This window comes from Solanum stenotomum, chromosome 10 (genome assembly GCF_019186545.1).
Source record: "Solanum stenotomum isolate F172 chromosome 10, ASM1918654v1, whole genome shotgun sequence".
NCBI classification, from domain to species: domain Eukaryota; kingdom Viridiplantae; phylum Streptophyta; class Magnoliopsida; order Solanales; family Solanaceae; genus Solanum; species Solanum stenotomum.
In genome coordinates, this window is record NC_064291.1 from 53,116,626 (window position 1) to 53,143,666 (window position 27,041).

The window sequence follows — 27,041 nt, forward strand, 5'->3', positions numbered from 1 at the left end:
TGTCATTCACCTCTCTCCTTAGGTTTCTCGCTCGCCACTCTCACCAGTCTCTCCCTCGCCTCTCTCGCTTTTATACAAACACAAAATGTATAAAATGCGTTTGTGTTTGTATAAAGTGAGAGAAAACTGTATATACGTATATTTTTATCCTATACACTTATAATTATACAAATACAGATCTTCCTTTGCTCAGTTCTCTTTTGCCTTTCTCTATTTCTCGCTTTATACAAACACAGATTATACAAATTACAATGTATAATTTGTGTTGTATAAAGCGCGAGAGAGAGAGATTTGATATACAAATGTTTTATTTCGATTCATTTGTATACAAATTCTAATTTTATGCAGATATACAAACACATAAAATTGAATTGAGAGACTACCAGCGATTTATACAAACGAAAGTCTGCCAACGATTTATACAAATGTACTACCAGCGAAATTATACAAATCTGAAGCTCCTGTCAGCGAATTATACAATTTGATGCTCCATAGCAAACATAAAGTTTGTTATGGAGCGCAATTATACAAACTATAGTTATAATATACAAATATGATTTTTATTTTTGTTATATGTGAAAGTTGCTCAAAATTTTAAAATGTTTAACCATTTATAATTTATTTATATTTATTTGTCATATATGAAACTTTCTCCATCTGATGTCGGGTATTCATTTTGGACCCCGACTATTTCAAATTCATGTCAGATGGGGACCCATTAGGGAGGTAGCGTTCTCTACCAAGAATTTTTCCATAATTAGGGCTTGAACTTGAGACTCTAGTTAAAAGGAAGCAGCCCCGATCATCCATTGCACCACATCCTTTAATTATATTTTAGAATTGAGACTTCAAGTTCCCGAAGTTTTCAAATTAGGCTTGATTAATTAATGGGAATGAAGAGTCAAAGCTAATAATGAATAAATTAAGGCAAATAATGATTTGTTATTAAAGGATTAAGGATGATTAATCCTTTCCTCAACACAAAAGACATAGATAATTATAACTATGAAAATGTACTTTCATTCAAGGTGTTGATCTCTACCTGAAGAGTTTTCATTAGCGTGTTGTTGGTGAGAAGGAAATTATTTTTCAAAAAATAAGTAAAAAGTATATAATTATTTTATGATATTTGATACATAAGCTGAAGAAATATTTTTAAACCATATATTTATAATTTAGATAAGTTATACGATAAATGGTAATGGTGGAGATGTGATAGGTCTACGCAGGGTGTCAAAAGAATATGAAAAACCGATAGAACCTAATCAAATCAAACCGATTTATGTTATTTTTTCAATAAAACCGTGGACTTTTAATTAAGTGTATAATTGTCCCGAATAATTGAGAAGGTCTTTTTAATTTATGAAAAATCCCAAACCGAACCGAATAATCTTACATGAATGTAAATATATTCTATATATTAACAATATGTTAAAATTAATATATAAATATATTTTATAATATTTTTCAAATATAAATATAGGGCAATTACAAAAATCACATACTTTTAAGGCAAAATTACAATTTATCCCTGAAAAATTTATAATTACAGAAATCCCTCATTTCCGCGCATCAGATTAATGCATCAGCGCTTATATTATTGTATCTCGCGCATCAGATTAATGCATCAGCGCTTATATTATTGTATCTCGCGCATGTATCAACACTTATATAGCTCTGATACATTAATCTAATGCGCAAGATACAATACTATAACCGCTGATACATTAATCTGATGTGCGAGATACAATAATATAAGCGCTGATACATTAATCTGATGCGCGAAAATGAGGGATTTTGGAAATTTGTAAAACTTATAGGGGATAATGGTAATAAGTAAACTAAAAGGAGAAATTTTTGTAATTTTTCCAATAAATATAACCTAGGTCCTAGCTAGGCCTCTGGTGACTAAACGACTTTGGGTTTTTGCTCATCAATTATCCTTTACCTGATTAGGTTTAAAATCAAAAGATACCGTAGTAGATACTCTATCAAACAATACAACAAAATCTATGCAAACACTCCTATTAAATGTTTAAGATCAAACAATACGGCAACAAGGTTTTAAGTTCTTGTCTTCTTGGTGAAGAATTAAAATGTTTTTTCAAGAACATATTTGCGAAAGAAATATCTTCATAGTAGTATATTTTGAGGTGATATTTTAAAAACGAACATTAACCAAACCATACCGATACCAAAGAGAAGCCGATATGATTGAGATGATTTAAAAAAATCTAATTTTGATTATGTACTATAAAATATCCAAAAATTAAGATGGTATAATTTTAAAAAAATAACCGATAAAACATACCATTGAACACTCCTAGGTATGTGGGAAGCTGGGAGGAGGGGTATATCATTATAGATAAATTTTTTTTAAAAAAATTATCATGAAAATTATTTTACAAAATATAATATTTTTCGAAAATCTTAGACAATCAAACAGAAGAAAAATTCATATTAAATCCAAGTGATATGTTTTTATTTTTTAATGTAATAAAGAAAAAAGACAATTGCCGCGTGGGAGGATATCAGTAATCCAATCATATGCTTAAATTAAAAAATAGCATACTTCGTTCACCTACAACTTTGACTACTAATAAATAAAAACAAGCTTTGGAAAAAATTCATAATTGTTTTCTCCAATACACATCTCACACAAACTGAATGTTGCCAAGGCACGCAACTAATGCTTGATACAATCTGTGTTATTTGAGAGGAGTCTTGATGTGACTGATAAGGTGAAAGATTTTTGAGCCGTAAAAATAATTTTTTATAAAATATAGGATAAAATTGTGTATAAATTTTATTCGTATCATCTAACTAATCTCTAGATCAAGTTATAATTAAAGTATTGGAATAAAATATATTGTAACAACCAAATAGGAGTATCAATTTACATAGGGAATGCAAAAGAATAGTAAAGCATGTGTATCAATCTAAGTTACGATGAGATAACTAATATTTCTCCACTTTTAATTAGGGAAAATTGTATGAAATAGTAAATTATTAATTTAAATTAAATGTTATAGTTATAATTTATTTTATTTGTAATTCGCAGCAAATATCTCATTTTTTTGCCATCTGGTTCGGTATACAATTACTCATGCGGTATACAAATGTATAAAATGCGTTTGTGTTTGTATAAAGCGAGAGAAAAGTGTATATACAAATACAAATACATATATTTTCGTCCTATACACTTATAATTGTACAAAAACAGATCTTATTATACAAATTATAATGTATAAATGAATTTATACAAAACTGAACAATTTATATAAAATTAAATGTATCTAAGCGAATTATACAAATAAAAGCTCCATAACAAACATAAAATTTCATGTTGAAAACATTGTTTCCAAAAATAAACCTTGCAATACACAAATTTCAATTTAATCAAATTTTAATCCGAATAATGGGGACCAGACAGAAAAACTCAAAAGAAAAATATAGTTGGTAAGCAGTATTATGTGTGTGTGTGTGTGTGAAAAAAAACAATGTTGTTGACAAAGCTTTACAAAAACATGTAATGTCCTGTTTCCTGTCTGGCTCTGTTTGGCTATCAGAATATTTTAATTATCAAACTACATTAATTAGAACACTCGTGAAATATTTGCATGTTAATTTAAAGATATTTCAAGTTAGATAATAATTTTTTCTTCTAAAATTATAAACTCACAAACCTTTTTTCTGTTAAACTTAATGTCGAAACAAAATTTAAAGTTCAAATAGTATTTTATAACTTAACTTCAAAACATAATTTTTTTTTAACTCAACCAAATATTATCCAAACATGTACGTACATCTCAAAGTTCAAATATCTTATTCCCATTGGAAAATATTTAATAATATAATTCCAAACACACAATAGTCCATTTAGCATTCAAAATCAGTCTTTTCAAACCTAGGGTGGAAACACAAAAGGCTAGTGGGACCCTAAAAGAAGGAAAATCACAATAAAGCAGGTAGCAAAATCAAAACGACACGTTAGGAGCGTCATCTTCAAATGAGTCTGATAATATATAATTTAAATTAGTTAAAATTTTAGTGCGTTATTAAATATCAGATTTTAAATCTCAAAAACAAAAACAAAAACGAAACACCACTCATTAAAGTACCATTTGGGTATAGAAACAATGCTAGTATTTACTTTTTAGAAAATGATATTTATTCTCTTCATTTTAAAAATAATATTCCATCATAAATAATTCAAATTCAATTTAAAGTTCATTTTAAAATTTAGAACACAGTTTATAACATATTTTTCACTCATTTTTTATTTTTAAAATTATTTTCAAATTTAAATATATTTACACATGAACATTATTTCAAATATTTTTAATAAAAAACATAACTTAACATAACACTTGTATCAACAATCTTCACCCATACTCGAAGTCCCTATTCTCACGCCCACACCCCTACTTAACTCTTGACTCTTGACTTTCATAGTAATCTAAGATTATATACAAATAATTTTACTTATATAAATAACCCAAAAATATATTTTTAGAAAAAAATTTATTATCGAAACGCCCCTACTAATTAAAGAAGACCNCAAAATCAGTCTTTTCAAACCTACGGTGGAAACACAAAAGGCCAGTGGGACCCTAAAAGAAGGAAAATCACAATGACGCAGATAGCAAAATCGAAACCATCGATAAAGAGCGTATCTCCAAATGAGTCTGATTGTATATAATTTAAATTAGTTGAAATTTTAGTGCGTTATTAAATATCAGATTTTGAAAATCTCAAAAACAAAAAACAAAAACAAAACGCCACGCATAGAGTACCATTTGGGTATAGAAGCAATGCTAGTATTTACTTTTTAGAAAATAATATTTTTTCACTTTATTTTAAAATTAATATTCCATCATAAAAAATTCAAATCCAATTTAAAGTTCATTTTAAAATTTAGAAAACAATTTATAACATATTTTCACTCATTTTTTTATTTTTAAAATTATCTTCAAATTTAAATATATTTACACATGAACATTATTTCGGATATTATCAATAAAAAATATAACATAACGCTTGCATCAACAATCTTCACCCATACTTGAAGTCCCTATTCTCACCACTAGGGGTGTTCACGGTTTGGATAAAAACCGATCCAAATCGAAAAACCAAACCAAATCGATAAAATAAAACCGATTTTATTTGGGTTTGGTTTGGTTTTAGATTTTTGAAAACCGATAGTATTTGATTTGGTTATGGTTTTATTCGAAAAAATTCGAAGAAATGACCGAACCGAACCGTTGAATTATATACATATATTTTATTAATATACATACTAAATATATTGTTTTTATAAACAATTTTAAAGATCTTATACATATTTTCATTAAAATTTCTTTATAATTTACTTATTGAAAGCAAAAATGCCCAAGATGAAACATTTATCTTATTAATTTCATGTATACGAGTGTCTATGACAATTCTTTGTGGGACTAAAAATGTTATTGTCTCTTCCTTCTAGGCCAATATAGTGAATTTTAAAGCTTTACTGATAGTAAATTTAGTGATCGAAAGTTCAGTAATTTAAGTCATTCCAACTATTTTTCGTTTTGAATGAATTGTTGTCACTTTTTTCACATTTTAAATGAATTGTTTCTTTTATTTTTGTGTATGGTTAATGACCGAATAACCGAACCAAATCAAACCGAAACCGATAATCACCAAACCGATAAATGTATATTATATTTGGTTTGGTTTGGTTTTGATAATTTTAAAACCGATTAAGTGGTTTTGGTTTTGACCAATAACCGATCCAAACCAACCCGTGAACAGCCCTACTCACCACCCACACCCCTACTTGACTCTTGACTCTCGACTCTCATAGTATTTATCTAAAATTATATACAAATAATTTTTCTTATATAAATAACTCAAAAATAGAATTTTTTTAAAATTAAATTTTAAATTTATATTCGAAACGCCCCTACTAATTAAAGACGACCCGTGGGTTTCTAGAATAATTACCCACAAATCCGCTTCTTCTCCTCTTGTCTTGTCCCATATAAAAGGCGCCATTTGCACCCCTACCCCCATCGTTTAAAAACCCCTAAACCATCAAATCTCTCTTCATTGAAAGCTTCTTACATTGTCATGCGAAAATGATTTCTCGTGGATATGCAACGGACACTCAGTCGAAATCCTCCGATATCGCCGCCGCCGTACTCGCCGCCTCGTCGCCGCTGCAGATCCTCGCTGCGTGCGACGCCGTTGAGTCGTTTCTACACAAGCATACAGCTGAACAGACCCGATGGTTCTTCTCCATCACTTTCCCAACCCTAATTTGTAAAATTTTCGGCTTCGATGAATCTTCTTCTGCTTCAGCTGCTGTCAAGTCTATGTCTCCTTCTAGATGGATAGATATCGCCGCTTTATCCAATGATACTCAGCTCGCAGGTTTGCTTCTGAAACTCTGCGCGTTTTCATTTCTGAGCTGATTGCTTTGTATTTACTTCCGTTTTGTTAGATTAGTCCTTACAAATAAGGTATAATTTCTTATAATCTCATGTGTTTTAGGATGCTCATTAACTGTTTATATATTTATCATCACATTGTCATGCATAGCAGTTAGAGTTCTTAGCTAATTAAGTTGTTTTTTAATGCCATTACTTGATGACTATCTAGACTACACATTTTTGAAAGCGAATTTATAAGCCGCCACGTATTCTAGGATTTTCTTGTAATATCCTTCGGTGTTGTGTGGCATTTTTATTTTATGTTTTATCTGCAAGTTGCTATAGTTTGCAGGTAGAATTTCAGCTAATAAATTGATCTTTTCTTCCATTATTTGGTGATTATCGTGAATTATTCATCTAGAAAGCTAATTCAAAAACCTCCACATCTTTTGGAATTTTTCAATTTTCTTGCGTATTGCAATGTTTTAGTCATTTTATTTTATGTTATTCCAATGTTCTGGTTTACAGGTAGATGTTCACCTTATTATGTGAATTTTATGTGAACTTATAATCCTTCTTTGCTTCCAGAAAGTTCTTTTTTTTTTTTTACTATTTCTTATGTTTTGCAATGAATTATCTTTGTTTTTTGGTAACAAATTTTGTTGTTTACAGGTAGAATTTTCAGCTTATTATCGTCCACTGGTGTGTTGCTATCTTCTATTGTAGCTGCAGATGGGCTGTCTCTGGTTAAATATGTATTTCCTGTAGAAAGGTTACCCGAATGGGTTCGTTATATGCTTCAAAATGAGAGAGATTCTTTGGTTTTGTGTGTTTGTGCCCGTTGTTCAAAAATAGGTTGAAGGAGGACTCAGTTAAGGGTTCTTCATTTCAGGTTCAGTTGAATGTGTTTGAGTATTACATGTTCTGGTTTGTCTATTACCCTGTTTGTCGAGGTAACAGTGAGGGCCCTCAAACTGTAAGTGTTAGGAGAAGCAGAAGGTTTAGATTGGAGAATTGGGCTTATTCGATTCCAGGTTTGTCAAGCACCAAATGTGGGATGGAGCAGAAGAATGAGGGCGATTTGTATATGCGTCTCTTGTATGCATATCTCCATGCATATGTGCCTGTAGCTGATATGAAGGCACATCAACCATATATGAGCTCACTGCTTCACTACTCTTTTTCCTATGGGACTCCAATTGTTGAAAAAGCAGAGTTCTTGGTTAACACTCTCATACATTTTTGGTTAGTTGATAATGATTTCTCACCATTGCCTGTGAATTTGTGCAAATCATTTGGGGTGACATTCCCTTTTCGGTCAGTAGTGGGTGAGATTCCTCCTACTTCAGGATTAGGTGAAGTAGTAAATGTGTTTGTCAAATATCTGAATCTAAATTCGATTGCATCAAGTGATAGAACTGACCAGGTTGACTACACTGAAAGTCCTAAGTGGAAAGTTGGGGGGACATTCAATGCTTCTCAGTCAAGAAATGCTGTTCCCGTCGTGGATTCTGGTAATTCTTGGAACTCGTGGATTCAGAGGCAATTATACAGATTTATATTGAGGACATTCCTGTATTGTCCAATGGAAAGTTCTATTAAGAATGCATCTCAGGTGTTCACCTTGTGGGTTAGTTACCTGGAGCCCTGGTCTATTTCTATGGAAGAATTTGCAGAACTTAATGCGGATCTGGGGAAGTCTAATAGAGGTACATTAAAGGAGGTTACCCCGTCAATGCCACATGGTTGTACCTCTTCTTGGCAAGTTTTTGTATTAGCTAACTACTTATACTACAGCTCTTTGGTCATGCATTTTATTGGTTTTGCCCACAAGTTCCTTCACACAGATCCGGAAGTGATAGTCAAGATGGTTTCAAAGTTTTGTTCCATTTTCAATTCTTTCCTTTTGTTGGTTACTATTGTAGAGAAGCTTCTGGTGCATATTACTTGGGTGCTTGTTGCAATAATGAGTGGCTGAATGCATGACATGTACTGCCAGCTATGTGCATGGTCTTTGTTTGGCATGTCTGGTCATCAATTACCTTTATATATGGCTACTTTAACTTTCACTAGCTAAATGAGAACTGCTCCAGATAACACGAGTCTTGTGGTTTCAGTTTCAACAAATACTGTGGATTTTCATATTGGCAACTGTTGGTAATACTAATTACTTTTCTTTGTTCTTTGGAAGTGTTTTTGCGCTCTTTTGAAGAGTCTGATGTAATAACTCGCATGGTATTAGAGGACAGAAGACAATGGTCTTAGCTGCCTTGCCAAAACCATGAATCATGGTACAATTGACCGTGGGATTGTAAGATCTAGTGGCACAGTAGCCTTGAGTTTGGCTGTCATCTCAATTTTGCTAATATTAGAAAGAAATTGTGAACAGACTGGAGCATCTCACCAGGAGCTGTTGATCAAAATATTTTGGACCAACTCCTGTAATTATGTGTCTCAGAGCATATGTTGTTAGTTTAGTGCACTATGCTGCCCTGCCCTTTAGAGCATATGCTGTTACTCTCCAGCGTTCTTTAAAATCTGCATTGCATGTCTTTATCCTTATTGATTTTTAGATTAGTTAGGCATTCCACATGCTTTTATTTTACTATTGTTCTCCTTGTCCCTTTCTAAACTATGCTTTATTGTGCAGGTGATAACAATATTAACCTCATCTGCAGAACTGATGGACCTCATAAAAAATGTGGATATTGTATTCCATTCGAAACCAGCTGGATCATCTAAATCAATGCTTAATGCTTTGCCTAGATATGCTCCTGCTATTTGTGAGCAATAACAGGTACTCTAATAGCTCGTCTTACCAGTGCTTCCTTAATTCATTGTTAGCCGTTAGCACACTTCATTTTGATCTTTCCTCTTAGTGATTAAATGAAATGTACTCTCATTTCACCGTTAGAAATATCTTGTCAGCAAGCATCAAAAGTAAGTGAAGAAATGCTGACCTCTGCAATAGTAATAGTGGTTACAGTATGATACATGTAGATGATGTGTAGTTCCCTTAAAGTAATGAATGAAAATAGAAAAAAGATATGAATAACTTTATATTATTTTATCTCATGTGCCCCAATCTTCACTTGCACATTTCAACCAACATCTCTGAGCCATTTGGAGAGATGAGGTTAGGGCTTGAAATTTGATTTCTGCTTTCATAAAAGAGAGGAGTGATTTATGTGTATTGTGTTTACCGTTATGAAACCTATAATCGTCTTCCTAAATTAGGTCATGTAGCTTTGGAATGGTCTTACTAAATTATGAAATGTCCAAGTGTCTAATGAGCTTGCTTATGCGTAGGGCTCATCAGATTTTCAAGAAAGTATTAGCAACATTTGTGTAACCTTTCTAGTAGAGCCTTATTGCATGCATATCCATGCTAGCTCCAACAGTCATGAACTTATGTTAGGGGTGTGAATACCGTCACTTGGTATGAAGTAGTAGCAACAAATAATTATTCTTTATTTTCATGGAAATAAAAAAGCGGCAAATAACTTGTATTTAATATTGCTTTTATTTTAAATTTAAATCACTTTATGTTTTGTTTATATGTAATTTCCTATTTTATCCTGTTATAATTGAAAAATGAGATGTTTTATAACTTTGCAAAAATCTAAGAAGATAGGGTGCAAACCATTAAAAATGATAGGCTGATGTGTCAATCACAAAAGTGCGTTTATATTAGGGTACAAATAGCAAATTACTCTAAAAAGTCGTATACATTTAATTCCTTGCAATATTCTACGGTCTAATTCACTAATTTCCATTGCTGTAGAGTTTCCAGGAAACTACAAACTAATTATAATACAAAATGTTAGTGCTGACTTTTCAAATCTTCTGCTCTGAGTGCTGCATAGTTGTATGATTTAATATAAGTTTACAAGCCAGTGTCATTTTCACTCTGTAGAAATTGGCTACACATAGTCAAAAGTCTCAATTTCAGTGTAACTCCAAATCCCACCTACTTCTTCTATAAATATATTTTCCATGCTAAATAAACTTGTCATCATTCATCACAAAATTAAATATGGAGGTTTTTCTAGCCTTGGCAGGACTAGTTGTATTAGCTTTTCTCTGTAAAATTACCACTTCTCGACGCCCAGTTAACCGGAAGCTACCACCGGGTCCAAAACCATGGCCCATCATTGGCAATTTGAACCTACTTGGTCCTATCCCACATCAATCTTTTGACTTGCTTTCCAAAAAATATGGAGAGCTGATGCTGCTGAAATTTGGCTCCAGGCCAGTTCTTGTGGCATCATCTGCTGAAATGGCAAAACAGTTTCTAAAAATACATGATGCAAATTTCGCCTCCCGTCCTCTGTTAGCTGGTGGAAAGTATACAAGCTTTAACTATTGTGACATGACATGGGCACCGTATGGTCCCTATTGGCGCCAAGCACGACGAATTTACCTGAACGAGATATTTACGCCAAAAAGGCTAGACTCGTTCGAGTACATTCGTGTTGAAGAAAGGCAGACCTTTATTTCCCAGCTAAATTCTCTTGCTGGGAAGCCATTTTTTCTGAAAGACCATTTGTCACGATTTAGCCTCTGTAGCATGACAAGGATGGTTTTGAGCAACAAGTACTTTGGTGAATCAACAGTTAGGGTGGAAGATTTGCAGCACCTAGTAGACCAATGGTTTTTACTTAATGGTGCTTTTAACATTGGAGACTGGATTCCATGGCTCAGTTTGTTGGACCTGCAGGGGTATGTGAAGCAAATGAAGGCTTTGAAAAGAAGTTTTGATAAGTTCCACAACATTGTGCTAGATGACCACAGGGCTAAGAAGAATGCAGAGAAGAAGGACATGGTGGATGTCTTGTTGCAGATGGCTCAAGACCCTACTTTGGAAGTCAAACTCACAGATGATTGTGTCAAAGGATTAATGCAGGTTAATTTCTTTCAATTCTAGATTTTCTCTTGTTTTAGACAAACTTCTAACCTTACTAAACTATGGCAGGATCTACTAACTGGAGGAACAGATAGCTTGACAGCAGCAGTGCAATGGGCATTTCAAGAACTTCTTAGACAGCCAAGGGTTATTGACAAGGCAATCCAAGAGCTTGACCAGGTTGTCGGAAAGGAGAGATGGGTAGAAGAGAGAGATTGTTCACAGCTATTGTACATTGAAGCAATTATCAAGGAAACACTAAGGTTACATCCTCTTGGAACTATGCTAGCACCACATTGTGCTATTGAAGACTGTAATGTGGCTGGTTATGACATAGAGAAAGGAACGACCGTTCTGGTGAATGTTTGGACCATTGGAAGGGACCCCAAGTACTGGGATAGAGCAGAAGAGTTTCTCCCAGAGAGGTTCCTAGAAAAGGACATTGACATGGATGGACATAACTTTTCCTTCTTGCCATTTGGCTCGGGGAGAAGGAGGTGCCCTGGCTATAGTTTGGGACTTAAGGTTATCCGAGCAACTTTAGCCAACATGTTGCATGGATTCATCTGGAAATTACCTCAAGGTATGAATACAGAAAGCGTAAGTGTGGAAGAACATTATGGGCTCACAACACATCCAAAGTTTCCTGTTCCTGTGATCTTGGAACCTAGACTCTCTTCACATCTCTATTCCCCTAAGTGAAGGAACTTTTGGATTACTATTAAACACGAACAACTTTTAGGTTTTTGTCTATTTTTGGATAAGTTTATACAAGAACAAAGTAAGACATATATGAATAAAAATAGTTGTTATATCGATTATGCTTTAATAGTTTTATTGGACAAGCACTTTCAATAATCCACAGCCACCACTGCACTTTCTCACTATAAAGACAGAAACAAAAATATACTGCTTCTTTTCAACAAAGGTGGGCTGTCAACTGTGCAAATACAACTAGAGGAATACTCTTATATTAGAGAAGTCATTTCAGTTTCAAAGTGGTCACTTTAACCTTCAGATTCCAAGCTGAGTTATCTACTATTTTACAAGCATACAACATACAATTTTATGACTAAAAGGCTTTGTGTCATATGATCTTTCAATCAATTATTACATGGGAGACAAACCTAAATCCTAGTCAATCTTAGCCTTTAAGCACTTATTTTCATAGTTACTTTTGTGCTTCTAAAATACACATTATTGTCTATTTTAAAACTCTGCAACGTTTTCACCACAAAAAATAAAGGGCAAAAAACTTAAATATACAATTTAAGTATCTTAATAACCACTATATAGCAATAGTTTATTTTTTCACCTGTATAGCAACAGTTTTTTTTTTTCAAAAATAGGAATTAGTATATATATATATATATATATATATAAATAGTGTTTAAATAATCAGCCATGATTGTCTCCTCATTCCTTGATTTTCTCCAATTTTTTTACATTCCACTATTTACTCAGATTTGCTATATATTCTCTCTCATTAAAAAAAAAGGTTTTTTAACCAAATTAAAACTCTATTTCTCCCCATTCTGCTTGTTCAATTATGGATACAAATAATTTTTCAATTCTAATTCAACATAACGGGCGATGGAAGAAAACATGTATTTTTTTTTATCGTCATGTTGTAATATATTAGGTATTTTATATATTAGGTCGGTATATGTTTTTCTTGTTAACGACGAAATCAAGTGTTTAGTTATTGAATTTTACTTCAAAATCTTGTTACATTAGGATTGAATATGATGGTGCATTTAAAGTCTTCCTTTAAAAAATCACTTTTACGGATTGAGTTGAATAATTGATACTGTATATTAAGTTGTTATTAAATACCAAATCTGAGATTATTTTATTGGTATTTGATGTGGTTTAATATGTAGGGTTTTTTGGTTGCCTATAAAAATCAAAGTTCGTGATTCTAATTTGGTAAATGAGTTTGTGAAAAAATATGGTCTATATTGATTCGTGTATAAACGTCAAAATCCCTGAATATTTTTTAGTACATTATTAGGTCTAATTGATAGTTTAGTTGGTGCAATTCATCAAGTATAGTTGGTATTGTATATTATGTTTGTAATAAGAATCAAAATTTGTTGAATTTTTTTTGTGTAATTGTTATATTTTAGTTCGTATATAAACCACATCTGTAATGATAATCTTTGGGTACATCTATTGGTGTGGTGGATAGTGTCTTTTGGGTTGTTTATAGACAAAAAATTGCTGACATCTTTTTGATAAATAATTTGGTGAAAATTCCGTTTATAATTTTTTGTAGATTATTATGTGTAATTGATAGTATAGTTGGTGTAGATGATTTAGTGTAATTGATAGTGTATATTATGTTTTAAATAAACATCATAATTCGTGAATTTTTGGTCGTATATAAACACTAACTTTCGTGATATTTTTTGGATACATATATTGGTATAATTGATAGAGTGTTTTGGGTTGTTTATAGACAACAATTTGAATAATTTTTAAATTGGTTAAAATACATATTATTTTGTGTTGGTATACTTCATACCCAAACAATAATAAAAAAAAAACAGAAAACTAATTTCGTTCATAAACAATTTTGGATACCAACATGATTGCATTTTTTATATAGATAAAAGCATTCTATATACCAATCTGTGTAATTTGATTACAGTGGAAATACCATTCTTATTATGTATATATTACTTTATTTCTTATATATTTTAATTTGTATTATTTTATATATGTAATACTTATTTAATAATTTCACTAATTATTTTTTTATCAAACATGTAAGTACGTGGATTACAAGATTGAAGGAGTGATATATGATGTGAACACCAAATACGTAGACTCAATTACAACTGTAGTGATAATAGTTACAACCATTTTATATAGCGACATGGTTAACATTTTACCATAAATACATCATACTCTATAAACCAATCCGTGTGTCTGTGCACGCGTGTGTGCATCTATATATTTGTGTGTGTGTGTGATGGTGTAGTAATTGTATTATAGATATTGAGCTTTTTTTTGGTAGATATGTTGGTGTATTAGACATATGTTGTTAATGAGTATTTTTGTTATTTGCCACCAATTTTTTTTTCTTATTTTGACTAACAAATATTTGTAATGTCGCAGGAAAGTATCTGAATTTCAAGATTGAAGGAGTGGTATGATGTGGACACCAATTACCAAGACTTAATTAATACTACTGCTTCTCAATTAGGTGTGGACACGATCGTTTTTGAGTTGGAACTCAAATATATTGTGACTGATCCGTTCCCACCAATGAAGATTCATAATTTTTAAAAATACACCAAAAAATCAACTTTAGATATACCAAAATGTTTTATGTATATTTGAGTATATATTGGTGAATAAGACTTTGTAATGATTAAATTGAACTTTGTATATGAATTTTGTAGTAATTATATTAATAATATCTTCATATATTTACAGATTGTGCTATTGACATATGTAGTTGTGGAAAATTTCAACATGATGAAATTTCTTATAATCATGCAATTGTTGCTATCGGATTTAATAACAAACATGGTGAAAACTATTGTTCAGCCTATTACAGTAATAAAAATTTTCAAAATATTTATGCAATACCTATTGATATATAGTAGTATATTTAAAAGGTATAAAATAGCAATAATTATTGGTCTAAAATAGTATATTTATATATAGTAGTAAAATAATTATTGGTAAAATAATGGTTATATAATTGATATATTTAAAATGTATAAAATAGGAGTAATAATTATTGGTAAAATGATGGTTATATAATTGGTATGTATGTATGTTTATATATTACATGGTTGCATATTTGGTGAAACTACGATGCAATTATAATTGTGAAAACACTATGCATACTTGATGACACCTACATGTTTTTTACCTAGATGAAAATAATGGTAAAAATGTGAGGGAAGGCTTCAATTAATAATATGATTTGATTGAATAAAAAATTAAGAGAGAAAATCAATACTATAGAAAAACAAAGTAAAGTAAAAGAGTAGAATTGTGGATGAAAAGTCAAAAAAAGTAAACAATAATTATCAATCCCATAAAATTAGCACATAACCCCCCCCTCCCCCCCCAAANNNNAAAAAAAAAAAAAAAAGGAAATAGATATGGATGCCAAATATATTTTTAAAAAATTTAAAAAATTAAATATTTTGTTATGTTTGTAATTAAAAACTTAGTTTTGTAAATAAAAAGGAGTATATGCATATATTGTTAATTAAAGTCTTAAATGGTATATTCTTGTAATTTTCTCAAAAATAAATAATATAACAGTTTACTCAAAAGGAGGACTAAATCAATATCCTTAGCATATTGCTTTGAAACACATTATTTTTTTGTTTTCACCCAAATTCTTCAAATTCTCAGTCAGTTGAAACTTGAATAATCTGCTTTCCAAAATTTCGTCCATGATAAATACCAACAAAAGCTGATGCAACATTTTCTAAACCCTCAACAATGTTTTCTACAAAAAGCAGTTTTTTCTTTCTTATTAGCTGAATAGCAAACTCGAGGTACTCTGGAACCTTATGTCGGAAGTCAAACTCTGAAAAACCTTCCATTCATAATCTCTTTGAGATAAGACAAAACAAATTGTGGATACCATCTGGTTTCTTTAAATTGTATTGAGAGATCATCCCAGAAACTGCAATCCTACCATAAAGGTTCATGTGCAAAAGCACCTCATCCAGCATATTTCCTCCAACGTTCTAAAAGTAAACATCAATACCCTTGGGGAAATGCCTTCATTTTGCAAACACACAGTTAGAGAAGCACATCATTCCACAGAGTACTAAATTACATGTTTCAAACTCATAAAATTTGATAATAAATTTAAACATTTATCAATGCGCTCTGAAGTCTGGAAAGTCCTTTATTTTGCAGTGAGAGACAGATGAAGAAACATGTCACTCCAAAAAAAAATAATTTTTTTCTCAACCTAACAAAATTTAACATAGAAAAGTACTTGCTTCTGACTCATAAAATTCAATAATTAGTTTCAGCATTTGTCAATACCCTCTAGTAAATGCCTTTTTGCAGACCGAAAAAAAATCATTCCACAGAAAAGTAATGTTGTGAAGAGTTTCTGTTACGGAAATATCATAGCTTAACTAACACAATCACACACAAGGAAAATAAAGAAGAAAAATAACATAAGAATTTAACAAGGTTCGGCTAAGCCTAATCCACGAGACAAAAGTAGAACGTTTCCACTATGAAAGAAAAAAGATGTATAGTCATATGAATCCCCAACTACAACCCTTATATATGCATCCCAAATCTACAAGAGAAAGGTTTACTCAACCTACAAGAGCAATATGTTTTTCTTTTCCAAATCCATTAGGACAATGTATTTCCTGAACCAATAGAAATTATGAATTTTCTAAATATACAACGGAAAAATTCAATACATCATTAACAAATCTTTCCCTCGACTTGAACTCTCTTTTATCAACAAGAACACCACCTCTCTATCTTGCCCTTATCCCTCGGAATTGCTCTACTAAGTACTGCACCCACCAATCAAGTTTGCAATGCCTAAACTTGTTAATAGTGACTACCTTGGTCATCATATCAGTCAGATTATCATGTGTACACACTTTCTTCGTATCACAAACCCTTTTGCGATCTACTACCTTTGTCCCTTTGGCAATGAATCAAACTTCCATGTTTGATTCTTGTGAAGAGACTCAATCTCTTCGCCCATAGCACCAACCCACTACCCACTTATCTTCTTCTGAATTAGAAACAGGCAAATAGCCTATTTATAGCTAGTAAACTCAAGCATGTCAATGGTCTATGCAATTGACAAAGCAAATTCCACAATATTTGCATATCCAAAAAGATTTTCATCAACTACATGTGCAAACCTTTTCAGTCAGTTAATCACTCTCTTCTCGCTGCATGTTGCAATGTTATTCGGTTGTTGTTGTATAGGTGCATCAACATTATCATCTTGATTAAGGTTTTGCACCTCCTCCATTTCCTCCGCTCCTGAACTTTTGAGTTGAGCTAATGGAAATTCAACTTTTAGCTTTACATGGTCACATACACCATAACCTGTTTCTACTATTGCATTTTTCCTCAAACTGTTCAATGAGATAGATTCATTACATGTCGCATACCTACTGACCATTAACCTTGGAGTCTTCCGATATATGCACCACAATCTATAACCTTTCACTCCAGTTGCATACCTTAGAAATATACACTTATTTGCTCGCGGCTCAAGTTTAGTCATCCATCATATGAAGATAAACAGGACAACCAAATATTCTCAAATTTGAATAATGCAAATCGGGCCATACCTTAGAAGGAGTTTTGAACTCAATTGTTGTAGATGAAGATCTGTTGACCAAATAACAAGTTGTATTGATTGTTTCAGCCCAAAAGTACTTGCTAACACAAGTGTGAAAGCACACTTCATGCCCTATTACGAGGTAATTTGTTCATATGTTCTTCAACACCATTTTGTTGTGTTGTTCTAACACAAGTATGGTATCACATTATGCCTCTCTACTACAGAAATCATTGAGCTCCGAGTTGTAAAATTCCAACCCATTGTTGGTCCGAAGATGCTTAACTTTCTTTTGTCTGTCTCTCAACCATCGTCTTCCATTTAGCAAATGTTCGCAATGCCTCATTTTTTTCTTCCAGAAAATACATTCATATTATTCTTGAGTAACCGTCAATCAAAAACATAAAATACGTGGCACCACTCTTTGAGGGAACTTTGTTTGGACCCCATAAGTTTGAATGTATATAGTCTAACTTGTCTTTGGTCTTTTTTTTTTTTGCCTCATTGTTGAATTTCACTCTTGTTTGCTTACAAAGATACAATGCTTAGAAAAATTCAATGCTTGATTTTTGTAGCCACCCAACAAATTTTGCTTGCTTAACAAAGAAAGTTGTTTGTCACTCGTACGACCATGTGCAGGCACAACTAAAACTGATTCAGATCACTCTTTTGAGAAGCTACATTTGCTTCCCCTGACGAATTCAAATCACCCTTTTGAGAAGCTACATTTGCTTCCCCTTCAAGTACACTGGCTTGAAGATAATACTATCTAGAATGTAGCTTACTCTTAATGAGTACCATGGACCCTTTACACACACTCAGTGTCCCATTATCTCAATGAAAGTTATATCTCTAATCATCCAAAGTTGAGAGAGAATCGAACTATTCTTCATTCGAGGAACATATCAACACTCAATGTTTCTGATAATATCATTGAACATTCTCAGTTACCTATCTCTACTACTGCTAATGGAGTATCATCGCCTAAATAGACAATCTCATTCGTTTGCTTGTAAGTTGCAAATCAATTCTTGTGTGGACACATATAATAAGTTGCACCAAAATAAAAAACCAAGAAATTATGCCTATGACTAAAACTTACAACGCAAACTTCTCTTATGTAGTCATTGTTATCAGAATTGGTTCTAGTGTCAACAATATTTGCAGAGTTATCAACTTTCTACTTCCCTATTTTATCCTTAAGCTTAGGTAAATCTCTTCTATAGTGACTCTGCTCCACGCACTCATACCAATTTTGCTTCCTTGCTCTAAACTTCAATATGGTGTTTTTCTACTAAGTTCTTCCCCTACTCATAATACCCTCACCCTCAGTCCTGTTATCCAGAAAGCTCTTCATAAAACTCTATAGATTTTAGTGCATTACTAACTTTATCTAGTGAAATACTGCATTTCTTGTATAGCAATGTATCAACAAATGTATCATAAAATGATGGTAAGAAATATAACACGATCAAGGCCTGATCCTCACTCTCTATTTTGATATCTATATTCTTTAGGTCCACTATGATTAAATTAAACTCATCAAAGAGAGTTTTAACCAATCTACATTTGTTCATATGGAGATTGTACAACCTCCTTGTTAGGCAGAGACCTTTTTTAGGATAAGTTCGTTGACTTAATGAGGGGATTGTCCGTTTAGAATTTAGATGGCCTGAGATGAATAAGATATTGATTGGATGGATGACTTGGTTTGAATAGCAAGTATCATACTTTATATTCTACAATACAAAAAGATAACTTAGAGTTTTAATGCATTAGTGACACTTGAAAGTGAAACATGTTTGACATTTTCACTTGTAATCGATGAAATAGTTAGTTACGATATTGAGTGACTGCTAATTGTGATTTATTGTTGTTTTAATATAGGTGTTCAATGTACTCGATAAATTGATCTCTTCTGACTCTCAACTGTTTGCCAAGATGGAGAATGAAGTAAGAATTGTTTGATGTATGATGTATGAGGTTTTCACCCGACCCTCCTCGGCAAAAAATTACACAAGGTAATTTTTTACTTTTTATGTGTACGTTTAGATTTTGAGTCCCCTGTATACAAAATTCACTTTGATGGAAATCTTAGATTCGTTATTGTTGGCAGATGTGTGATTCTGAACAAAACATTGTGTGCTTGGATTCTCATCTAAAGTTGATGCAGTTGATTGATTTTGAAGATGAAGACGACTCAGGTTTTTTCTGAAGAATGCACAAGAAGTATTCTGTAATTTGTTATAACTACACAATCAAATGTGTGTAATATGATTGCCGATGCGACAGGCTGATATTGACCCTACTAAAATAGAGCACCAGTGAGTTTTATTACATTTGTTGTTGTTTTTATTAGCTTCAGCTATTAATTTGTATAATACTGAATTAGCTCTCTTCTATTTGTGTTCATTGTAAATAATGTTGTTGAAGCTTATTTTATCTTAATTTCATTATTATCTCATATTATGTACAACATGGAGGGAACTTTTTTTTTTTTCAAGATAGATCCACTACTGCTGAAGCAATTATTCAAAAATGACGTTCCTCCTCCTTGGATATTGAATTCAGTTGAGTCCAGATTATTCGTCACTAAATAATGAGAGTTTTTAAAATTATGATTATTCAAAAGTATTTTTTACTACTTTGATCTCAACCATATTTCTTACAGAAATCACATACTTTTAAGGCAAAATTACAATCTATCCCTTAAAAGTTTATACTTACATAAATTCCTCAAACAGATACAATAATATAAGCGTTGATACATTAATCTGATGCACGAGATACAATAATATAAGCGCTAATACACTAATCTGATGCACGAAAATGAGAGATTTGTAAAACTTATATGGGATAATGGTAATAAGTAAATTAAAATGTGGGATTTTTGTAATTTTTCCAATAAATTTACCTCAAAAATTAAAATGTTGGGTCCATGCTTAGCACGGACAAGAACCATCTAGTATATATTAGATATAGGACCCCGTGCCAGCACGACGCCCAATATATATTATTTTTTATTTTAATTTATGTCATATTATGGAATTTGAGAAGTTATTGAAATTTTTATATGATTTGAAAAATATTTTAAATTTTTAGCTATTGTGATTTGTAGTACCTTTTTTTAACATAATTTTGAAAATAATATTTATTACTCTGTTTGTTCTAATTTATGTGGCACACACAGAATTTCAAATATTAACCATTTTTTATATGTCTCTTTAATATATTAAGTCGTTAATTATGGTATTTTATAGTACATTTTGAACCTAATTTTTAAATAATATATGTTATTTGCCATGTCCCAATTTATGTAGCATTAATTGATAGATTTGTTGGAGTCGAGAGATTTATTTTGTTAATTATTGTAATTTATAGCTTTTTTTCCGTCAATTTTAAACAATATATGTTGTTAATTGATAGAATACGTTTAATGTAATTTTTTTAAAAAAATATGTGTGACTCTCCATGTCCCAATTTATGTGGCACATGTAAAGTTTTGACAATTAACCAAAATTTTAATACATTTAAAAAAATATTTTTAAGTCGTTAAATTTTAAGTAATTTAAATTGTTGTATTATTTATTACAATTTATAATACTTTTAAAGTAGTTGAAATATTGTACTATTTATTATGATTTATAACAAATTTTTTTTTGAATTTATGTCATATTATGGAATTTGAGAAGTTATTGAAATTTTTATATGATTTTAAAAATATTTTAAATTGTTAGCTATTGTGATTTGTAGTAATTTTTTTTAACATAATTTTGAAAATAATATTTATTACTCTCTTTGTTCTAATTTATGTGGCAGATGCAGAATTTCAAATATTAACCCTTTTTTATATGTCTCTTTAATATATTAAGTTGTTAATTATTGTATTTTATAGTACATTTTGAACCTAATTTTTTAATAATAAATGTTATTTGCCATGTCCCAATTTATGTGGCATTAATTGATAGATTTGTTGGAGTCGAGAGATTTATTTTGTTAATTATTGTAATTTATAGTTTCTTTTTCGTCAATTTCAAACAATATATATTGTTAATTGATAGATTTTTTGGAGTGGACTATTTTTTTTTTATTAATTATTGTAATTTATTGTTTCTTTTTCGTCAATTTCAAACAATATATTATTACTATATTATAGAAGAGTCTAGGAATGACTACCAAGCTCCCAATAAGATCACTATTAATGTCCATTTTATGTGGTACCAATAGAATTTAGAGAGTCAATTAAATTTTTTATATAAGTTTTAAATAATTAAGCTCTTAATTATTGTAATGTACAGTATTACTTATATTATTTTTAAATATATTTAAATATTATATGTTAGGTTTTTTATCCTAATTTATATGACATTGATAGAATTTAAAGTGTCAAATAATTGTTAATTATTGCAATAGATAATATGGAGTATTTAAGTCATTTATAGTATAGTAATTAATATATAATATGTAGTATTTAAGTGGAAGGTGGTGGGGCCCACTTATATATTTTATAAATATATTGGATATTAGTAGTGATTTATAGTATAGTAATTAATAATATATAATATGTAGTATTTAAGTGGAAGGTGGTAGGACCCACTTATATATTTTATAAATATATTGGACATTAGTAGTGATCTTATTGGGATCTTGGTAGTCATTCCTAGACTCTTCTATGATATAATAAGTTTTAAATAATTAAGCTCTTAATTATTGTAATGTACAGTATTACTTATATTATTTTTAAATATATTTAAATATTATATGCTAGGTTTTTTATCCTAATTTATATGGCATTGATAGAATTTAAAGTGTCAAATAATTGTTAATTATTGCAATAGATAATATGGAGTATTTAAGTCATTTATAGTATAGTAATTAATATATAATATGTAGTATTTAAGTGGAAGGTGGTGGGGCCCACTTATATATTTTATAAATATATTGGATATTAATAGTGATTTATAGTATAGTAATTAATAATATATAATATGTAGTATTTAAGTGGAAGGTGGTGGGGCCCACTTATATATTTTATAAATATATTGGACATTAGTAGTGATCTTATTGGGAGCTTGGTAGTCATTCCTAGACTCTTGTATAATATAGTAATATATATATATTTGTCAAAAAAAAAAACAATTTTGTTTGACAAAGCTTTACAAAAACATGCAATGTCCTGTCTCCTGTCCGGCTCTGTTTGGCTATCAGAGTATTTTAATTATCAGACTACATTTATTAAAACACTCGTGAAATATTTGCATATTAATTTAAAGATATTTCAAGTTAGATAATAATTTTTGCTTCTAAAATTCTAAACTTTCACAAACCTTTTTTCAGTTAAACTTAAAGTTCAAACAATATTTAAAGTTTAAATATTAATTTTATAAATTAACTTCAAAACATAATTTTTTTTCAACTCAACCAAATATTATCCAAACATGTACGTACATCTCAAAGTTCAAATTTCTTATTCCCATTGGAAAATATTTAATAATATAATTCCAAACACAATAGTCCATTTAACATTCAAAATCAGTCTTTTCAAACCTACGGTGGAAACACAAAAGGCAAGTGGGACCCTAAAAGAAGGAAAATCACAATGAAGCAGATAGCAAAATCGAAACCATCGATAAAGAGCGTATCTCCAAATGAGTCTGATTGTATATAATTTAAATTAGTTGAAATTTTAGTGCGTTATTAAATATCAGATTTTGAAAATCTCAAAAACAAAAAACAAAAACAAAACGCCACGCATAGAGTACCATTTGGGTATAGAAGCAATGCTAGTATTTACTTTTTAGAAAATAATATTTTTTCACTTTATTTTAAAATTAATATTCCATCATAAAAAATTCAAATCCAATTTGAAGTTCATTTTAAAATTTAGAAAACAGTTTATAACATATTTTCACTCATTTTTTTTATTTTTAAAATTATCTTCAAATTTAAATATATTTACACACGAACATTATTTAAGATATTATCAATAATAAACATAACATAACGCTTGCATCAACAATCTTCACCCATACTTGAAGTCCCTATTCTTACCACCCACACCCCTACTTGACTCTTGACTTTCATAGTATTTATTTAATATTATATACAAATAATTTTACTTATATAAATAACTCAAAAATAGAATTTTTTTAAAATTAAATTTTAAATTTATTATCAAACGCCCCTACTAATTAAAGCCGACCCACGGGTTTCCAGAATAATTACCCACAAATCCGCTTCTTCTCCTCTTCTCTTGTAGAGCCCTATAAAAGGCGCCATTTGCACCCCCACCCCCATCGTTTAAAAACCCCTAAACCCTCAAGTCTCTCTTCACTCAACGCTTCTTACATTGTCATGCGAAAATGATTTCTCGTGGATACGCAACGGACACTCAGTCGAAATCCTCCGATATCGCCGCCGCCGTACTCGCCGCCTCGTCGCCGCTGCAGATCCTCGCTGCGTGCGACGCCGTTGAGTTGTTTCTACACAAGCATACAGCTGACCAGACCCGATGGTTCTTCTCCATCACTTTCCCAACCCTAATTTGTAAAATTTTCGGCTTCGATGAATCTTCTTCTGCTTCAGTTGCTGTCAAGTCTATGTCTCCTTCTGGATGGATAGATATCGCCGCTTTATCCAATGATTCTCAGCTCGCAGGTTGCTTCTGAAACTCTGCGCGTTTCAATTTCTGAGCTGATTGCTTTGTATTTACTTCCGTTTTCTTAGATTACTCCTTACAAATAAGGTATAATTTCTTCTAATCTTATGTGTTTTAGGATGCTCTTTAACTGTTTATATATTTATCATCACATTGTCATGAATAGCAGTTAGAGTTCTTAGCTAATTAAGTTGTTTTTTAATGCCATTACTTGATGACTCTCCAGACTACATATTTCTGAAAGCGAATTTATAAGCCGCCACATTTTCTAGGATTTTCTTATAATATCCTTCGGTGTTGTGTGGCATTTTTGTTGTATGTTTTATCTGCAAGTTGCTATAGTTTGCAGGTAGAATTTCAGCTAATAAATTGATCTTTTCTGCCATTATTTGGTGATTATCGTGAATTATTCATCTAGAAAGCTAATTCAGAAAACTCTACATCTTTTGGAATTTTTCAATTTTTTCGCGTATTGCAACGTTTTAGTCATTTTATTTTATGTTATCCCAACTGTTCTGGTTTACAGGTAGATGTTCAGCTTATTATGTGAATTTTATGTGAACTTATAATCCTTCTTTGCTTCCAGAAAGTTTTTTTTTTTTTTTTGGTTTAAAACTATTTTTTTATGTTCTGCAATGAATTGTCTTTGTTTTTTTGGTAACATTTTATTGTTTACAGGTAGAATTTTCAGCTTATTATCGCCCACTGGTGTGTTGCTATCTTCTATTGTGGCTGCGGATGGGTTGTCTCTGGTTAAATATGTATTTCCTGTAGAAAGGTTACCCGAATGGGTTCGTTATATGCTTCAAAATGAGAGAGATTCTTTGGTTTTGTCTGACTTATGCCCGTTGTTCAAAAATAGGTTGAAGGAGGACTCAGTTAAGGGTTCTTCATTTCAGGTTCAGTTGAATGTGTTTGAATATTACATGTTCTGGTTTGTCTATTACCCTGTTTGTCGAGGTAACAGTGAGGGCCCTCAAACTGTAAGTGTTAGGAGAAGCAGAAGGTTTAGATTGGAGAATTGGGCTTATTCGATTCCAGGTTTGTCAAGCACCAAACGTGGGATGGAGCAGAACAATGACGGCGATTTGTATATGCGTCTCTTGTATGCATATCTCCGTGCATATGTGCCTGTAGCTGATATGAAGGCACATCAACCATATAGGAGCTCACTGCTTCACTACTCTTTTTCCTATGGGACTCCAATTGTTGAAAAAGCAGAGTTCTTGGTGAACACTCTCATACATTTTTGGTTAGTTGATAATGATTTCTCACCATTGCCTGTGAATTTGTGCAAATCGTTTGGTATGACATTCCCTTTCCGGTCAGTACTGGGTGAGATTCCTCCTACTTCAGGATTAGGTGAAGTAGTAAATGTGTTTGTCAAATATCTGAATCTAAGTCCGATCGCATCAAGTGATAGAACTGACCAGGTTGACTACACTGAAAGTCCTAAGTGGAAGGTTGGGGGGACATTCAATGCTTCTCAGTCAAGAAATGCTGTTCCCTTTGTGGATTCTGGTAATTCTTGGAACTCGTGGATTCAGAGGCCATTGTACAGATTTATATTGAGGACATTCCTGTATTGTCCAATGGAAAGTTCTATTAAGAATGCATCTCAGGTGTTCACCTTGTGGGTTAGTTACCTGGAGCCCTGGTCTATTTCTATGGAAGAATTTGCAAAACTTGATTCAGATCTGGGGAAGTCTAATAGAGGGACATTAAAGGAGGTTACCCCATCAATGCCACATGGTTATACCTCTTCTTGGCAAGATTTTGTATTAGCTAACTACTTATACTACAGCTCTTTGGTCATGCATTTTATTGGTTTTGCCCACAAGTTTCTTCACACAGATCCAGAAGTGATAGTCAAGATGGTTTCAAAGGTCTGTTCCATTTTCAAATCTTTCCTTTTGTTGGTTACTATTGTAGAGAGGCTTCTGGTGCATATCACTTGGGTGTTTGTTGCAATAATGAGCGGCTGACTGCATGACATGTACTGCCAGTTATGTGCATGGTCGAAGTTTGGCATGTCTGGTCTCAATTAACTTTATATGACTACTTTAACTTTCACTAGCCAAATGAGAACTGCTCCAGATAACACGAGTCTTGTGGTTTCAATTTCAACAAATACTGTGGATTTTCATATTGGCAATTGTTGGTAATACTAATTACTTTTCTCTGTTCTTTGGAAGTGTCCAAGGAAGTGGCGACATCGACGATGATGTCACATACCGCATTGGGGTTGCTTGGATGAAATGGAGGAATGCCTCTGGAGTCTTGTGTGATAAGAAAATTCCACCTAGACTTAAAGGTAAGTTCTACAGAGTGGTAGTTAGACCGGCCTTGTTGTACGGAGCGGAGTGTTGGCCAGTCAAGAACTCACATGTTCAGAAAATGCAGGTTGCGGAGATGAGGATGTTGAGATGGATGTGTGGGCACACTAGGAGTGATAAGATTAGGAATGAAGTTATCCGGGAGAAGGTGGGAGTGGCATCTGTGGTGGACAAGCTGAGGGAAGCGAGACTGAGATGGTTTGGACATGTGAAGAGACGGTGCGAAGACGCCCCAGTGAGGAGGTGTGAGGGGCTGGTCGTAGAGGGTACGCGGAGGGGTAGAGGTAGGCCTAAGAAGTATTGGGGAGAGGTGATTAGACAGGACTTGGCTCAGCTTCACATTACCGAAGACATGACTCTAGATAGGAAGGAGTGGAGGTCGCGTATTAAGGTTGAAGGTTAGTAGGGCTAG

The 27,041-nt window shown here is 31.9% G+C and overlaps 3 protein-coding genes across 3 annotated transcripts in view; all 3 read left to right on the forward strand.

The window, feature by feature from the left end:
- Nucleotides 1–6,096: 6,096 nt before the first annotated feature.
- Nucleotides 6,097–10,603, forward strand: LOC125841523 (uncharacterized). Its single transcript, XM_049520678.1, is given in 6 exon segments — nucleotides 6,097–6,417; nucleotides 7,089–7,244; nucleotides 7,247–8,294; nucleotide 8,629; nucleotides 9,067–9,213; nucleotides 10,469–10,603. Coding segments are annotated over 5 exon segments (1,644 nt in total). The 5' UTR covers nucleotides 6,097–6,122; the 3' UTR covers nucleotides 9,211–9,213; nucleotides 10,469–10,603.
- Nucleotides 10,128–12,071, forward strand: LOC125841510 (trimethyltridecatetraene synthase-like). The gene is made up of 2 exons (XM_049520663.1): nucleotides 10,128–11,322; nucleotides 11,392–12,071. Exons 1-2 carry the CDS (start codon nucleotides 10,453–10,455, stop codon nucleotides 12,022–12,024), a joined length of 1,503 nt encoding a protein of 500 aa, XP_049376620.1. The 5' UTR covers nucleotides 10,128–10,452; the 3' UTR covers nucleotides 12,025–12,071.
- An 11,856-nt stretch (nucleotides 12,072–23,927) lies between these two features.
- LOC125843172 (uncharacterized) overlaps nucleotides 23,928–27,041 on the forward strand; it is a 6,044-nt gene continuing 2,930 nt past the window's right edge. The window contains exons 1-2 of the mRNA XM_049522391.1: nucleotides 23,928–24,292; nucleotides 24,972–26,273. Of these exons, the coding sequence (XP_049378348.1) occupies nucleotides 23,998–24,292; nucleotides 24,972–26,273 (1,597 nt within the window). The 5' untranslated portion in view covers nucleotides 23,928–23,997. The remainder of the gene's footprint in view (nucleotides 24,293–24,971; nucleotides 26,274–27,041) is intronic.

Bases quoted from the DNA above. Each gene is read 5' to 3' on its own strand.
- LOC125841510 (XM_049520663.1), top strand. From the start codon at position 10,453: ATGGAGGTTTTTCTAGCCTTGGCAGGACTAGTTGTATTAGCTTTTCTC. The intron at 11,323-11,391 runs GTTAATTTCTTT...AAACTATGGCAG, and splicing joins GTGTCAAAGGATTAATGCAG to GATCTACTAACTGGAGGAAC.